The sequence below is a fragment of the Nicotiana tomentosiformis genome, chromosome 2, assembly GCF_000390325.3.
Source record: "Nicotiana tomentosiformis chromosome 2, ASM39032v3, whole genome shotgun sequence".
NCBI lineage: Eukaryota > Viridiplantae > Streptophyta > Magnoliopsida > Solanales > Solanaceae > Nicotiana > Nicotiana tomentosiformis.
The window spans coordinates 23,519,991-23,538,355 of NC_090813.1; the positions used below are offsets into that span (position 1 = coordinate 23,519,991).

General features: G+C 34.5%; 1 protein-coding gene across 1 annotated transcript; it reads right to left on the bottom strand.

Annotated features, from left to right (window-relative positions):
* Window positions 1–15,806: 15,806 nt before the first annotated feature.
* Window positions 15,807–18,060, bottom strand: LOC104118400 (uncharacterized). Its single transcript, XM_009629632.4, has 5 exons — window positions 17,687–18,060; window positions 17,258–17,581; window positions 16,857–17,157; window positions 16,333–16,440; window positions 15,807–16,236 (listed from the first exon to the last, which is right to left on the bottom strand). Exons 1-5 carry the CDS (start codon window positions 17,975–17,977, stop codon window positions 16,124–16,126), a joined length of 1,137 nt encoding a protein of 378 aa, XP_009627927.1. The 5' UTR covers window positions 17,978–18,060; the 3' UTR covers window positions 15,807–16,123.
* Window positions 18,061–18,365: the final 305 nt, after the last annotated feature.

Genomic DNA, 18,365 nt, shown 5'->3' on the forward strand with positions numbered 1-18,365 from the left:
CGGTCATTTGTACGTTAAAGTATAACGTCTTTTAAAAGGGCGTTATATTTGAATAAGAAAAGATGGCCAGGTATAGCGTCGTTTGTTAAGGCGCTATAAGCGGCGCTATACCTATATATTAAACTCGTCCCCTTCCCTTCCCCCACCAAACAGAACTCCCCATCTCCTCTTAAAAAAACTAACGAACAACGGTCCCCCCATTAACGACCAAAAAACCTCGAGTGGACCCCACCCGTCCCACAAAAAGTAAAGATTCTCGGTCCCACATCCTAGCTAAGGCGTTCTCTAGTTGTGGGTTGCTCGTTTCGGCTCCAAATCGCCAAATCTTTAACTTTCCAAAAACCTTAAATTCAGGTATTCCGACTTAGTTTTTGTTGAAACTCGTATAAAAAATGCATATTAGTTATTTTTAATGTATTCTATGTTGTTTTGTGATTTTTTTGCGATTTAACTATTTTGTTATTTTTATCCGGACTATAATATTAGTGTGCTAAAATAATTAGTAAAAATAGAGAAATTATTATTAGTTATTAAAAAAAATATTAATAAGTTACTTTTTACTGTGGTATTTGTATTTTCGTGAATGTTTTATGATTAAATTTATTTGTTGTTTTTATCTGGTTTATATTATTTATTTGCTTAAAGACTAGTAAAATAGATAAATTGTTACTTTAGTTCTCTCTAGTGGTATATTGTGGCATAATGTAGTGCTTGTATTTGTAATGTAGTGCCCTTTTAGCGTAGTAAAATGTAGTACCCTCTTAGCGTAGTATCCTTGTAGTTATTGAAATTAATCATTTAAGTATCTATTATACCCAAAATACATCAAAATAGCTGATAGTTCAAACATAAACTCTGTCCAATTCTAGTCAGCGATCGTAAGAAAATAACATGAGAGAACAACAATATTTTTCGGATACCTTGGTGCTACTGAGCCTCAAATATCGAGCCCGGAACCCATATGTGAATATTTAATAATTAAATCTTGTATAAATATGAAAATTAATTATTTAATTTTATTATAGTAAAAAATAACTGAGTCATAAACAAAAATATATAATAATAATAATAATAATAATAATAATAATAATAATAATAAAACTAACATATAAATTAATAAAACTTACATATACAATATTAAACTAACATATAAATAATAAACTAACATTTAAAATAACAGACATGTTGAGTGATAAATCGAGAAAATTTTCTCATCTTGAACACAAGAATTTAGGATATCTTGGTGCTACTGGGCCTCAAATATCGAGTCCGTAACCCATATATGAATATTTAATAATTAAATCTTGAATAATTATGAAAATTAATTATTTAATTTACAAACAAACATATAAAATAATAAAACTAACATGTAAAATAATAAACTAACATATTAAAGTAAAATAATGTAATTAATCTTGTTTAATTTACAGTTGACGACATGGAGGTTCTGCCTTTGCATCCCGGACCTGCCAGTCTGGAGCTACTGTTGTTACATGATGATCATAGGTCCTCCCACATATGGGAGGGACAGTTACTGGCCCAGACTTTTCGTGCTAGGAGAGTAGACGATATGTGGGGCTTTCTCAAGGACCGCGCTCTCCTTCCCCGTATAGTCAAACACCTTCGGGATACGGGCTTTTATAAGATTATGGAGATCAGCCGGTTGCAGCTCGATTGGTCGTTGATTACGGCCCTGATAGAGCGGTGGCGACCGGAGACGCACACATTCCATTTTCCCATTGGCAAGGCCACCATCACGCTGCAGGACGTGGAGATCATGTATGGGCTGCCCGTTGATGGACACCATGTTGCTCTGCCGCATGCCATGAGAGAGTAGATAGGTTTGCAGTACCTGGACATGCTGCAGCGGCTCACCCGTTTACAGCTACTGGAGGAGACTGCACTGGTTGGGGCCAGTCGTCTGTAGTTGACGACTGTCCGACAATATTTGGAGGTATTGCACCCTGACATCACAGACGATACACCGGAGCTTCATATTTACCGGTATACGAGGTTGCTGCTACTCCTTATATTTGGAGGGATTTTGTTCCCGAACACTTCAGGGAACCTAGTCACCTTGAGATTTCTTCATCATCTTGAGCGGCTAGATGATTTACCCCAGTACAGCTGGGGTGTTGCTGTTCTCGGCTACTTGTACATGCAGATATGCCGGGCGAGCATGGGCACCCAGCGTGATGTTGCTGGATTTTTGCCGCTGCTATAGGTGAAAATATATTCGAATGATCTATTCATTATAACATACCCAGTAAAAATATACCTTAAATGTTGGCCTTCAAGTGCCTAACACAGTTACAGTGGTTGGCATACGGTTCCTGACATGCACGCAAATTTGGTACAGAACTTAAAATACCACCATGCCGATCAGATATTGGACAAATACCTGAACTTTGGTTGACAACGTGCTCCTTCAAGTGATTCAAAAATAATATCCACGTCTCTTGGCTTTCATTTCCACAAATAGAAAATGCTAGGTTAAATATACTTCAATTAGCATTTATTGCAATGGCGATCAACAACTTAATATTATACTTTCCATAGACATGAGTGTCGTCTATGGATATTACTGGCCGACAATACAAAAAACCATCAATGGCTGGTTTAAATGCCCAAAACACATATCTAAATATGTATTCTAGTATTCCCGGACTCCGCTCAAGCTTCTGTTCAACAACAGTCCCGGGGTTAAAGTGCTACAATGCAGCCATGTACCTGGATAGAGAAGCAAATGAATTATCCCGGTTAACATAAACAATTTCAACGCACGTTTACGCCCGAGAAATGCCTTTCTTTTGATAATGGTACATCCAATATACCTGATGGACAAATGTTATACATTCTTTGATCTTGTACCTTATGGACGCTTCAATGTGTGGAATCAAGACAAGAGAAATCAAGTCAACATTCAAGTTAAAATGATTCCCAGTGAATGTGTCCATTTCACAATTGTGGGTGCCTATGTATTTCCCCACAATCCACATATTTGTTTTCAACTTTCTCGCACGTAGCATCCAGTTAGAACCTTGAAACCATCTATGACAAATAACCGTGTATACTTCCGGAGATGACTCATGAACCACGATCTCACGACACTATTTTATGCTATACATTCACACCGCCCTGCTTAGGCGCGCTTTATCAGCAAAAAGCATGCCCTTTGACAGCACCGTTGCTCTAGGTTCATCCCACATTGCTGTCCGAATTATGTCAAGATCCCGTGTGAGGGCATGGACATCCGGCATTCTTGGCAACTGATCAAGGTAGGAGATATCCCTTGAATGAAATGGCACATGGGACTCGTACACTCTTGGTCTAACGGGGGGTGGAGTATGCTCCCTCGTCAAATCAGGTTCATCATTCCCGTCCTCATCATCGTCACCCTCATCAGAGAAGGGTGTGTCATCTCCAAACTAGTCAGCATTATTGTCATAATCACTATCATCTTCCTGACTTTGCGCATCTACCATATCCCAATTAAATATGTCATTTTCGGGCAATTGAGTAAGGACAGGACCTTCAAGTTGCTCGTTTTCACTGCACAACCAATAAAATAATGTGTTTCTCAAATTCATCCAAAATTTACATATAAACTTTATCACTTCACTTACAAATCATAATGTGTTAATATCCCATGATGCACATTATCCTGTTGGTGATAACTCCCAGATGGACCACCATGATCCAACACACAAAAACTAGGTATATTCCAATTGTCAGTTGGTTCATAACTTGTAAAATTCATATATGGCTGGTACCCCATGTGGAATATATGAGTATTAATACAAATTCAATACATAAAAATAAACATCATAACACAAAGGAAAATTGAAGTTTACCACTCTGCTTGTGAATTATGTAAACTTGGGGAGAAAGTATATACTCGCTCCTCATTCACCCGTGGAGATAAGTTTAGATCAGGCCAAATTCTTTCACCTGCAACCTGTTCGGCTAAAACTGCTCCAAAATAACCACCCGATGAATGAGGGATATCCCTGCTTTGCGGAACCTCATTATTGCGAACGTCTTTAGCCTTGACATACATTTTCAATATTTTTATCACAAGAAATTCTTGGTGTTCATCTGGAGTCCTCAAAAAATCTGCCAGAGTTTCATCATCTTCGATGTTAAATTTAGCATAACAAGCAACCCCTTGAGGAGTAACAGAATACAGATATCTCCTAATTACTTTAATATTCACCGAACGTTTGCTCATACTCATTTTTTTTTTACATAACAACAATATCAATCTATCGTACTCCATTGTAAGTGGCAACTTAACATGACACTGTGGAGAACAACTATACCATACTGATTTATTCTCCACAATAAACTCATCCCCCCTCCCCCCCCAATATAATGAAATCCTAATTTTTTGCTCTTCGGACACTATGACAAAATATAAAATAACTTAACGAACAAATATTTTGAAAGACTTAAAGGATGCTGAATGGATTTTACCAAATTCTGAAACTCCTTAAATAAGGACAAATCCAGCCCGGGGGGTATAATTATTTGATGTATAGTGCATCCATAATACACGTTATATCCATATGATTATTGATGCGTCAGTTAAGTGCAAATGACTTATTGGTGGGGCCATATTTTAAATAATCGCACTATACCTTAACAGACAAAACTGCTGTTAAAGTTCATGGTTCGATTTGGATCGATTTTTCCCCAAAAAGAAACCAAACCAATTAAGTGAGTTTTTCAAATATTTGAACCAAACCAAACCAATTAAGTCGGTTTTTTTATCGATTTGGTGTATGTCGGTTTTTGTCAGTTTTTCGGTTTTTTCGGTTATTTATTAGTTTTTCTTAAATATGAGGTATATACTACCAAACACATATTTCGGCGACTATATTTTTAACATAACATTGTCAAATCGATTGCTCTGTGAGAAATCTATCATTTTGCCAAGATATATTGATGATAATTGAATCAAATAGTGATGAATAATTTTAGGACTTAATTAAAAATTAATTATTTTTAACATGAAATAAATTCTTATATTTAGCAAAAGAAAACTACTAATCAAACTAGAATGTAAAGGTAAAGAACTAGATTATTATAATGACAAAGAACTAGACTAAAAGTGCAAACTATTAAAATGTAGCATAAAATTTTAGAAACTCTTTATAAAAATATACATATATATAGGTATAATAATAAATTTAAATAGTTATTTTTATATTCGGTTTGGTTCGATTTTTTCGATTATTTTTTTATTAAAACCAAAATCAAATCAAATTTGGTCGGTTTTTAAAAGTCAAAAATCAAAATCAAACAAAACCGAAAAAGTATCGATTTTTTTAGTTGATTTGATTCGATTTTCGATTTGATTCGATTTTTCGGGTTTTGACTATTAGTCCAAATGAACCCTATACTTTGGTTTCGCTGACCGAAAGAGGTGCTTGGTGGCCCACCAACTGCCAGACCGAAAGCGGGTGAAATAGGATTGCTTCAAAACAAGTAATTGCACATTCGATTCTCCCCTTAAAAGGAAAATGCAAATCAACCGACTACTTTTTAGCACATTTGCTTTTTTGTGTGTTATTCACACGCCCCAAAAATCATAAAGTAAATAACATAAAACAATCCAACTATTAAAAGCTCTATATTTTAGTACACGAAATAAAATTTTAGTAGTCTTATAGTTACTGATGTGCACTTGCACCTTCCTACGCCTGTAATTGCCTTGACATGCCAAATATTTTCAACCAATTAAAAAAAAAGGAGCTATTTCTACGAACGAGAAACCATTCATTATTTTACATCTAGCTTTAAGGACTCTAGAAATTTAAGGTAGCTTGGCTACTGGTACAATCTTTAAAGAGAGAGGGGGTACTGAACCTTAAAAAAACTAAGGAATATCAATACAATAAACACTGTTTTCAGAAATTACAGAAGATAAATTTACCTTATCATATCATATACTTCAAAGGAAACAATAAAATTTAGATGGATGGTAGTCTTCTTTTCAACAGTTTGTGGGACATACTACCAAAGTTTTAAATCTTTTTCCGTTTTGTTCATATACATATTTAATCGGTGTACAAAATATTTCGCGTTCACGCAACGTCCGAGAGGAAACAAACTATCTTAATGCAAGCATTAGTAGTCGCTTCCACGATTTATATAATATACTCTTTCTTGGAATAAAATTAAGCAAAATGGAATCATGTAATTTCAACTGATAAAAAACAAAGGGGAGGGCGTGCAATACATTCTCGAAGTGGAAGCGTGGGATCCTTTCAGTCAACAAGGACAAATAATATCTCACTTTGTCTCCTCCATTTGCTTTTAGTTTTGTTTTTCTTTTCTAGACTCCATCTGTTTTCCTCTTTGATTTCCACCTTTTTAAACCCCAGTATATATTGTGGTCCTTATTTCCCTCAAACAGAAACCTGTAAGTCAATATTTTCTATGGCCTGGACAAACAACAACTCAGGCCATATTCACAGTACAAAATCTCCTCTTTGGCACTTGTCATTTTACTGGGGCAGAGACACTATTTTTCTCTTCCCGTGTTGGCCTGGAAATAGCCGAGGAATGTACGCGTTGGGTTTGATCTTTGTCTTTGTTTTGGCTATTCTTGTTGAGTTCTTCGCAAATCTTAAGTTGGTAAAACCTGGATCAAACCGGGCTGCAGCGGTTTTCTTCCAGGCCGGGGTCCAAGCAGTTCGAGCCGGTTTTGCTTATTTGGTAATGCTGGCTGTTATGTCCTATAATGGAGGAGTTTTCATTGCAGCCATTTTGGGCCATGCAGTTGGTTACGTGATTTTTGGAAGTCCCATTTTCAAAAAGGATATGGACAGATAATTGTGTAATTTTTGGAACGAAAGTAATTATTTAACTTATTAAGCATTGTTTTTACCAAAAACAAGATAAAGAAAGAATGATGGATCAACATACAGATTAATGTTTGTTCTGTTTTTATTTTCCAGTTTTTTTGATTGGTTTATGGCTATTTGAGAGAAATTTGAAGCTTGCATATCGAATAAATGTTTATGTGCCAAATATATGAATAAAAGTTGCAATTTTGTATGGATGAACTCATCAGGAAATGGATGGATAGGAACGTGTGTGATGAATGTTTTCTAATCGGATGGACTCTCCCCGTTAATATAATGGATGTAAGTTATACTTTATTTTTGTTATTTTGTTGCTTGAATTATTTTCTTGTATTTTTAAGAAACTCATAATTCCAATAAGTTTAAAAAAAATTCATCGTCCTAATAGATTTGGGAAAGTAAAAGCTATTGTCCTTGTCAAATTGAAAAACTTTTCTCTTATAGGTTTGGAAATATTTTGGATATATATATATATATATATGAGTTGTAGTTAGGAATTCTATAGATTGTATTATGTTTTTCTTCTCATTCATAGTAAAAAACGGAGATATTAGGCTTAGCCGAACCTCGTTAAATTCTTATGCTGATTTTTCTTCCCTATTTGATTTGTCTGTGATTGTGTGGCTTCTTCCGCAACAATTTCCTTGAAATTAACTATGACATTGAGCTTCTAGCTGAGGTTGGCTTTTGGACCACGGGAACTTTTTAGCACTTACTATGTGTTTTCCTTTCGCTTGCTAGTTTCACTATTGATTGATGATGACTCGAAGAAAAACCACAAGGTTTTTGGTATTTGTGAAATTCATGTGTGACCCCTGATACTATAGGCTTTTTTGGGTGTGCGAACAAAGTTTTATATTGATAGCTGAAAAAATTTGGTGCATGGATCTCTTAACAGTGTGAGGCCTTTTGAGAAATATCGTACGAGTTTGGCCCAAATCAGACAATATCACACTATATTAAGAGTATTTTCGAGCTGGTTGAACTCAATAATTAGTAGCAGAACCCAGATTCCGGGATGAGTTTAGCGATGGAGTGAGTGTTGGTGCGGGGCTTAGTTTGCTTACCTTTACGAGCTTGGAGACGCGCGTACAAGAAGAAGCTATAGGGGTTTCGGTTGTCATAATACTCTAACAATATAGGTGGCACACAGTTAATTCCGAAAAATGACCCGTGGATTGTGGTAATAGGCCACGAAGAACCTATATAGTTCGAGGGGGAGATTGTTGGATGTGCGAATAAAGTCTCATATTGGTAGCCGAAAAGATTAAGAGCCTACATATAAAGTATAGGCATCTCTTAGTAGTGTGAAGTCTCTTGGGAAAACCATACGAACTTGGCCCAAAGCGAATAATATCATATCATGTTAAGAGTATATTTGGGTTGGTGGACCCCAATAGGCTTGTCATGGGCACTCCTCCACAACATACATTTCTGTTTGTAGCCTTTACAGACTAATTCGATTGTTATTATCTTTTGATATATTTTTCTTGTGTAGTCTGATTTATCTCGCCAAGATTTGTTTTGTTACCTTCCATAACGCCTAGTACTCCTACTTTCAAATTATATAACTAAGATCATATGATGTTTTTTCATTGTTCAAGTAAGGACAATTATCTGTATATAAAAGGTGCATACCGGTAAATTTAATCTTTAACCGGTGAGAAACTAGCTGAAGCTTAACTCAGGAATTCGTAACGGAAAAGAGTGGAGAGAATGATGGCAATAAGCCCTTTAATTAGGGCGATTACAGAAGTAGAAGTTACTCTTCATGAGTGTGATGGCTATAATTGCCAATCATGCATGTAGTTTGTTAGAGAAACTCTTGCTTTGCTTTTAAATTACTACTCCACTCACATTATAAAGCTCTACTTAACTATACTTCATAAGGCAAGTATTTCTCAGTAAGTTCCCACAGCAATATACAGTTTTCCACAAAAAGAGAAAAGGAAATCAAGAAACAAAGTTATCATGTCCTCAACCAATTACTCTGTAAGCTCAATCTACTGGATTTCATATGTAAAGAGACAATTCCCAGGATTGCCTGATTCTGAAACTAAATGGTGCTTCTGCTTTCTTGCTTCTCTGATTTTCTTGCTTGCATTAATGTCTGAATTCTGTTCTTTATACCCTTTTACTATGAAGAAAGAAGAGAGATCGGGCCTAAAAGTCTTATTACAAGAAACTGGATTTCATGGACTTAGAATGTTTATGACTTACTTGGTCATCATCTTCATTATTACCACAGATTTTAGGTTTTTCCTGGTCGCTGTTTCAGGCCACGCAACAGGAAGATTTGTTTGTAAGGTATACCAATATCATATTGATCAAGCAATGAGTATTGATCCACCATCCGATTTAGTAATCAAAGTGTGATTGGTACATTGCTGAAGTTCAGCTATACTCGTACTATTTATATACTTTATTATTGGCCAGTTTCACTTCATATGAAAATTTTAATTTGACTCTAGTTCTCTCCTCCCCCTCCCCCTTTTCCCTTTTGTTTTTATATAACTGACATCAAGTAACTAACGAATATACAATATTCATCTAGTCACTAGTATTTGTTTTTTAACTTTACCATGTCGTGAATCGAGACGTATGTTTAGGATTTAGGAATATTTGCACAAGTATATAGCCCAACACAATACATAGAACCTACATAGAGAAACTGCATAGCCAATTTTTTTTTTTTTTTTTTTTTGCAATAATATTTATAAACTCAGTCTACAAAATTATACCTTTACTGTAAACAATATATCAACCTTGTATAAAAGTATATAATCATGTATAAGAGGTGTTTATACAGACTTTTATACTGTTGTACAAACTTTTACAAAAATTGAGTTTCGTTTTTTCCATCTTTCTTCATTTTTTCCAACTTTTCATGTAACAAGAAAATTCTTGAAGTTAAAAGGAAAGGTCCGGAGATATATATTCGAAATTGTTCACCTTTATTTTCTATTTCACTTTTGGTTTTACTATACTCTTTGTTGTTAGCAAATGGTTTTGTGCAGCTCACTCTCTTTATAAAAGCCTTGTTTGTTCCGATATTTTTTGACTTTTATAGTGAATGGTTGTTATACACTTGTAATAGCATTTGAGGTTTAAATATTTTTTGATCGTTATAGATAAAAATTATCCAAAATCAACTTTTTTTCCTTTTCCAATGTTACATATAAAAAATAAGAAAATTATTCAAATTTAAAATCTCAAAAGATATATGCATATTTCACTTGTTAAATATTGAAGAAAGCTAATACATTATTAATAAATTCATAACTAAACGTATAAAGATTTAAACTTCTAAGGCGCATATTTTAAAGTTACTTAGAAAAATAAATTCTTTTAAGATTAATGGAAGAACTTTATAATTGTAACTTGTTTCGTAGATTTCATTATCTTACTAATAATATAACGCATGATTTGGCGAAGATTTGCGTCTAAATTTTAGCAAAAAGGTATCCAGTTGCTTTCTCTTAAAGACAATCTAAGAGCTTAAAGTTAAATCTTCTATCTGTATATTTGTTGGCATTTGTCCAATGAAAAATATATCATGTGTAAAACTTGACATTTTATGTCTTGTGCAAAATAGAAACTTTGTTCAATGGAAAAGATTACGTGCATATCTTTAGAATTATCAGTAATAACCTTAAAGATTTCACATGGCCGTTATAGATGGGTAATTTTACAAAGAACGTTCTGCTATAAATATGGTTGCTGCTATTATTGGTAAAAACTGTTATAGAGAGGTAAAATATAACTTAAAAATCGGTTCTGAAGAAAACTTGATGTTTATAGTGAATAGTTGTTATAGAAAGGTCTTACTGTATCTATAATTACTATAGAATTCCAATGTCAATTGGATGAACAATTATTTAAAAAAGGTCTAAAGTTAACTAACGTTTTTATTAAGATATATACAATTACTCTCAAATTGGAGATATCCAAGAGTAAAAACGAATAGTATAATACTATAAATCTGTGATGGTTGATGTAGTTGCTCAATATATTAAATTCTACTAAATATTAAGCTAGCATATGGATATAAATTTGGTTGAAACTTGAAAAAATTAGTTTTTGATGATGAGATGAAAAATGATATTTGAAAGTTGAAATTGTGTTTGGACATGCATTTTGCTTGAAAAAAGTTTGAAGTTTTGTGAGTAGAAAACTTCTTTAAACAACAAAAACTACTCTAGAACAGTTTTTGAAATTTAAAGATTTTATTTTTAAAATTTACCAAAAATTGTTAAAATCTATATAAACAAACAGATAATTGAAAATAATTTTTTTTAAAAAAGATCCCAAATTTTTGTTGGGGTTTTAAGCTTAAATGTAGCTTAAAAGAGGGTGAATGGGAAATGGAGGGAAATTGAAAATATTTAAGTTTTCCTCCTTGACAAAAGGACATTGTCCCATATTGGAAAAGGAAAAGGTTTTGATGGGTATATATACAATTGCACTTCTTCTAGCTCTTAAAGAGTTAAGAAGAAGGCAAGTCTCGCGGCGTCGGCGGCGTCGCTCGCTCGGCTTCATTGTGGCGGTAACTCTACCTAGAAGACTGGAGATCCCAAGATTTAGGTTCAAGGAGATCAAATAAAGTCATTAATGACGGTTCAACATTGTCAACTAAAAGTTTGGTCCATTCTCGTGATGATACAATGTTCAGTACCAAGAATAAAGCATTAAGGCTTTTTAATGATTTTTAAATTTGATACGGGGTATATCAAATAGTATATTTACGGGATGACACGTTGAGGAATCATCTATGTAAGTGTGAAGTGTTAGCCGCTTCAAGAAAAATTTTGTAAGGCCAATTCTCTAGCACTTATGAAACCAGGCGGTGTTCATGGCTGAAACGAACACAACAATGAGAGCCAAAGATGGTTAAGGGTTGGTTGTGTAACTTATGGTTGTCTAGATATACACCAAAGTTCGACGGTTCAAAGATATCAAATCTACCGAATGACCGAGTATATCCGACATAAGTTCACTACGGAAAGTTCATAGGGAAACCTACTTATCCAGATGCAATTAATCCTTGCTTGCGAATCACACAGTTTTTCATGCATATTTCCGTGATATAGCCATTCCCCATTCATGTGGGGGATTGTTGGGGTTTTTAAGCTTAAATGTAGCTTAAAAGAGGGTGAATGGGAAATGGAGGGAAATTGAAAATATTTGAGTTTCTCTCCTTGACAAAAGGACATTGTCCCATATTGGAAGAGGAAAAGGTTTTGATGGGTATATATACAATTGCACTTCTTCTACCTCTTAAAGAGTTAAGAAGAAGGCAAGTCTTGCACCGTCGTCGTCGTCGTCGTCGTCGCTCGCTCGGCTTCGGATTTGGATTTGGTCAAATGATTGATTGATTAATTTTTTGGATCAAATTTATTTGTTTATAGTAAATATTAACAGGAATGTTATTAAATATACGTTTTTTTAAACGAAAAATATTTTTTGTAAAAGTCATTTAATTTATGGTCGTTTTACACAAACAATCCTTCTGAAGAGTTGCACCTCTTCAGTTTGAGCTCAACATTGGCTATAAATATCAGTCTATTCTTTTAGATTTTCCATATGAATTTCTGGCTTCTCCTCCTTTCTTCTGCATTGTTTTAACTACAAAGAAAGCAACAGTAAGTGTGATTTGCTACCGATCTTTGTGTTCGCTGAAACACTGAGGTTTGAAGTATCGCTACACCAGTGTGTAATTCGTTCTATCCTGGGAGAAAATAATCCACAACCTTGGGTACTAGGAGGGAATTAAATTCCTTAAGGAAACACTGTGAATTCAGTGGGCTCGAATTAAATTTTATTTCTTTTATATTTCTGTTTATATATTATTTTATCTTCTCTAAAATTATTTTATAAATAAAAAATAATAACAATTATATGGTTAAACGGGAGCTAAATAAGACCATTTTCCGAGTTAACATGAAAACATCACTGGGGATAGGAAGAGTCAAAGATGGAGCATCTTCATCAATTCCAAAATAGTCTTTGGTTACAACTTACATCCACTTCCAGACGCGCCCTACATAGGCAACATTCTACGAAGCATTTCACATTTCTCCAAAAGTGACCCCCTGTTTCGTGCTTGACATATCTTCCCCAGTTTTAATAAATTAAACTAACCAGAGTGGGTTGTTCTAATGTCGAGCATCCTTCACTTTCAATCAAAAGGTTGTGAGTTTGAGTCACCCCAAGAGTAAGGTGGGGAGTTCTTGGAGGGAGAGAGTCGAGGGTCTATCGGAACAGCCTCTCTACCCCAGGGTAAGGGTAAAGTCTGCGTATAAATTACTCTCCTCAGACCTCACTAATGAGATTATACTGAGTTATTGTTGTTGTTGTTTTAATAAATTAAATGAAGCTAATAAGCTTTATCATTAAACGGCAGATCTAAAATCAAGAACCAAAGGGAGGTTCATGAACAACTACTATATCCAAAGTGTTAGCGTACCTAGTGCATGTGGTGAACATATTTGAAAAGTTCGGTTCAGATTCGTGATTCTTCCGCACCTTATCTAATTTAATGGATTCAAAATTATTATTTGTATATATTTAATGATTTTAGACTGCTAGTGGTTAGTATTGAGTTCTCACTATTTTTTCGTTCCTCTTAGTGCCAGACTTTATCTATTAGTTATTGTTTTACTTTTCATCTATTTCCTAGTTCTTGTGATGATGTTATTTTTTTCATGAGTTTTATTGATGATACTGATATATTGCATCTTTTCGTCTTTTTGAGTCGAGGGTCTTTCGTAAACAGCATCTCTGCCCCTCTGGGTAGGGATAAGGTCTGCGTATACACTACCTTCTCCAGACCCCACAAATGGAATTTTACTGGATCATTATTATTGTATATATTTAATAATTTTTTGAGCAAAAATATAGAATATGAGCGAAAGTTATGAATTTAGTTGAACCCATACTTTCTACACAAGAAGCGTCTATGTTCATATCATCTTTGACCATAATACTACAAATTAATCCTATTATCCTAAGAAAAAAAAGGAAGTTGATAGGGCTAATATAGAGAATCTTTTCTTCCAAAAAGACTCTTGTTGCACATTTTCCTGTTCAGTCACTGCTGTTCACTGCTTAATTCTTTCCTCTCTTTAGTAAAAGACGAAACTATAGAACTAAATACTAAAACGGCAAAAAATGTATACTATGAACAAACCTATATTGCCAAAGTGCCAGCGTTCCGAGGCATGACAGTACAAATTAATCCAAAGAAATATAAAACAAAAAGCAAACTGAAGAATGTAACAAGTAGTAGGCGTTTAGACATAAAAATTACTCATAATTTTTAAAAATAAGTAATATTTAAAATTAAGTTAGAAATGATATATAAAATTTAAAATTATGTTTGAACATGCATTTCACTTAAAAAAAAATATTATTATTTTGTGAGTAGGAAAATAAAAATTTCTATAGTTTTTGAACATTTTCAAAAAATATCCAAAAACTTGTAAAATTTCAGGGACAAACACGTTTGTGAAAAAGAAGATTTGGAAAAAAGGAAAAAATATCTACGGACAAATAGGTCCTTAGTAATAGTGTTTTAAAAGACGTTTTCGGGGCGAACCCTTGGGCTAGCCCTGGGGCCAAAAGCACCAAAAATGTCTCGAGGCGATGGTGTGGGCGAAAGTCTCAAGAGGCGTACGCCCAGGCATTCGGGGCGTACTCTTGGGCGTTTGAGACGCGTTTTTGTTGTAAACCGTAAGCCCAGAGACTTTTTCAAATTAAAATAAAATTTGTTAAATAAGTCATTCATATAATATGCAAATTCTCAAAAGTTAGCTTGTAATTACTCAAAAAATTTTAAAAGGAACTGAAATGTATTAAATTTAAAAGTCAAGACCTTTTTTATTGATTGAAACCCTAATTTAATGTCTTTTCCAATTCTTTATCTTGTCTCTGGTGTGTTAATACCTCCCAAAAGCAATGAATATTCAATTTTTTTTTTACAAATACAAAAATAACTACATTCTCCTTCAAAGTAGCAAATTCAAAGTTGAAATTACAGGTTAGTCATCATTTTTATCTTCCATGTAGAAAATTTTATTCTCTTCGACTCAAGTTGCTTGTGCTTGTAAATAGCGTATAATAGATTATTTTGATTAGTTTTTGTGGGGATGGAACAAACACACCACACACACATACACACACACACACACACACACACACATATATATATATATATATATATATATAAAGAAGCATCTTTTAAGTTCAAGAGTTTAGAAAGGCTCTTAGCATGGGAAGGAGCTTAGACTTCCTTAGAAGGAGATAAACTAGAACTATCTTTGTATGTACTTGTCTCAGTAAAATTATAGACTAGATAAAATAGGGCAATGAGTTGGTTGTTAGAATGAATGAATGAGGTTGCTGCTTCGCCCTATGGAAACTAACCTTAGTGTCAAAATATTGTCGCCGAAAAGAGGCTTTTTGAATCAATAAAGGAAACCTATTGAATCAACTTTTGGAAATAGAATTATAGTTTTCTTCCATTTTTATGGAGTTTTACATATTTATAAATATTTACTATAATTATATTCTCTATGTTTTAATTTATGTGAACCTATTTTTTTTTAATCCGTACCAAAAAAAATGACCCCTTTCCTTATTTAAAAACAATTTACCTTTATACAATGATTTATAACCATACAAAATATATGAGCCTCATTTTACATCACAAGTTCAAAGATCTTCTCTCTTTTCTTAAACTTCGTACTCAATCAAATAAGTTCATATAATTTAAAACGGAAGGAGTATTATTTTATAAAATGAAGGTTTACGCCACATAGGTAAAATGCCTAACTTACGCCTTTACTAATGGTATATTAATTTGTTGATTCCCTGGCCATATGCGCGTGCATCGGTTAATTATCACGCTGATGATAAACTGAAGAACAAAGGGAATTTCAACCAAAACACGACCCAATCATCTTTCTTCATTTCTTGACTTTGAACATTTATTTGTCATTACTAGTATAACCTACTAATCTAAACCAAACAAAAGAGAACCTAAAAATCCAGCAATTTCTTGATTCTAGAGTCGTCTGCTGCCTAATTCTACTCGTTGAACACTGTGAAAATTACTTCCTCGCTCCCTTAAACCCTACTATTATTACCCAAAAAAGCCCATTCCATTTGCGGCTAAACTATTCACCCTCATATCTGCTTCTAAGACTTTCAACATACTGTAAAGAATCCCTATCACAAAAATAATTTCTGGGTCAGTAAGTCCACTCCTGAGGAAGTATTATCTCTTGGGATGTAACCGCCGGCTGAGTTCTCAAACTGCGTCTTTGTTGATCCACCAAATTATTATGGTACTTCAAAACACCACCTAAACAAAAAAGATTTTAAATTTGAAAACATTACAACGAATAGTAAAAAACAATACTAGTGAGTTAATTTGGTACAGAGGTAAATAGTTTTATACCATTATTACACCTAGGCTGAACCTGAGGCAGCAGCCGAGAGTCCATTTCATCCAAATTCAGATTCAGAGCTTGGACCACTCTTTCTGGCATTAAAACAGTCGAACAACCTGGTAATCGACAAACAAAATTTGACCAAACACATAAGCACAACTGAACAAATTGTATACCCTAAAATATAGAGAAATAAATAACATGAGACAATGAGAACACAAGAAAAATACATAGTAGGAGATTCGTGTGAAACAGATCGGATTTATACTATTTGAATTTTTCTTTACAGTTCATACCCACCAAAACACACACAACGCAAAAATACAGATAACTGAAAAAACAGAGCCACAATAGTCCAAGAGTCCAGTCTCACATTCCCACTATAAGTAAATTAATAAAATAATATACGCAAAATAAGTTCGACCCACTGTTAAAATCACTGCTAACATACACATAATAAAATTATATACGAGCATTTCTCTATTTGAATTTGAAATTAAGTTTATAAAACAGGGGAAATAAAAGGTAGTACTTGTCTTCTTTCTGGTTTCAGTTTGTAGTCCAGGTCTTTTTGGAATAAAAACCCCAGTTCCAGCACACTCCCGTTTGGGTCCAGTATTTCCTATGAATACAGCTCGCATGCTTGAGCCAGGCTGAGTCTGCTGCTGCTGATGGTGAGATTGTTGCAGAGTCGGCCAAGCAGAAACTGACCTACCAGCTCCATTTTGGCCTCTCCCCTGATTCAACTGCTGCTGGTTCCAAAATCCCTCTTTTTCATGACTCAATACTCGTTTCCCTTGTTGCATTATCTGCTGTTGCTTCAACCGTTGAAACTGCATTTCCACAGACATAAAAATCAATAAATTTTAAAAACTAAAACTAAAGCAAGTAAAAGTTAATATCAGCACCAGATAATGAAGTATTGAAACTTACTTGAGCCATTTGTAACTGCTGGTAAGACTGTGGTGGCTGATTAGAGTAAAATGAGCCAAGATTTGGTTTGGAGTTTTTTGGGTCTACAGGAACTGGACTTGCCTTTCTTGGCGGAGCCCATATTCCACTTTTATGACGACAGAGTTCAGCCTCTTTCTCCATCATCTTCATTCTTGCAACTTCGCCCACTGCTTCATAAAGCAAATCCACAACCCCATTTCTACTCTGAGAAGGGTAATTTGGGGTTACAATTTTTGAGCCCTGCTGTTTAGACCCGAGAACACCATATAACGTTGACTGAGGCGAACTTGACAAACCCTGAACCTACACAACGCAAAAACACAAAAAAAAAAATAAAATTTAAAGAGAAATAAAAGCAAAGCAAACTTAAAGAAGCAAAAAGAGAAAAAAAAAAGAAGGTATATATACCTTGTGGTTTTCAAGAGTGGAGTGAGCCATTTGGCGAGTTAACTCAGTGATATAATCTTCCTCATCACTACTCTCTGTCTCCGTTGAGCCGACAACTGACTCCACCGGCGAACTCAGATCCGAGGGCGGACCCAACATGTATGAGAACTCGTTCTTAAAATCACACCCAAAGTAACTCTTCCTGTCATTTTCCTCTCCTTTGCTGTTAGTCTTAAACCCTAAAAGAATGTCATCATCAGTTAGAAACTGCGGCGGAAGCCAAAACTCACACTCCTTTGAGTATTCCTCCATCTCAGAGAGCTTTGAATATGAAATTTTGCAGTTTCTTTAAAGGAATTATTATAGTGGGAAGAGGAGGAGGAGACAGTTGATGATTATATAAGTAGGAAAAAAATAGTGAGACAGATAATTTGTGGGGTTGTAAAATGTAAATCCTAGGTGTGTTGGTCTTTTGATGTTTGATATTCACTTGCGGTTTTGGCGATTGTACTGCACGCGGATGCCAGGTAAGATGAGAGATAAGATTGTACCGATTTGGGCTCTCTGTATCTGCTGCACGTCTGTCACGTGAGTGGTGGTGGGCCCACGTATGGAAGTGGAAGAATACAGCTCCATATTTTCTTGAGGTATAATGGAAGGAGTTAATTAAAAATAATTAAGTTCTTAATTAATGCTTAGT

Excerpts from the sequence above, each read along its gene's own strand:
- LOC104118400 (XM_009629632.4), bottom strand. The coding sequence starts at position 17,977 with ATGGAGGAATACTCAAAGGAGTGTGAGTTTTGGCTTCCGCCGCAGTTT. Across the intron at positions 17,582-17,686 it reads CCACTCTTGAAAACCACAAG|GTTCAGGGTTTGTCAAGTTC; the intron begins GTATATATACCT and ends TGCGTTGTGTAG. Across the intron at positions 16,237-16,332 it reads TCAGCCTAGGTGTAATAATG|GTGGTGTTTTGAAGTACCAT; the intron begins GTATAAAACTAT and ends TTTTTTGTTTAG.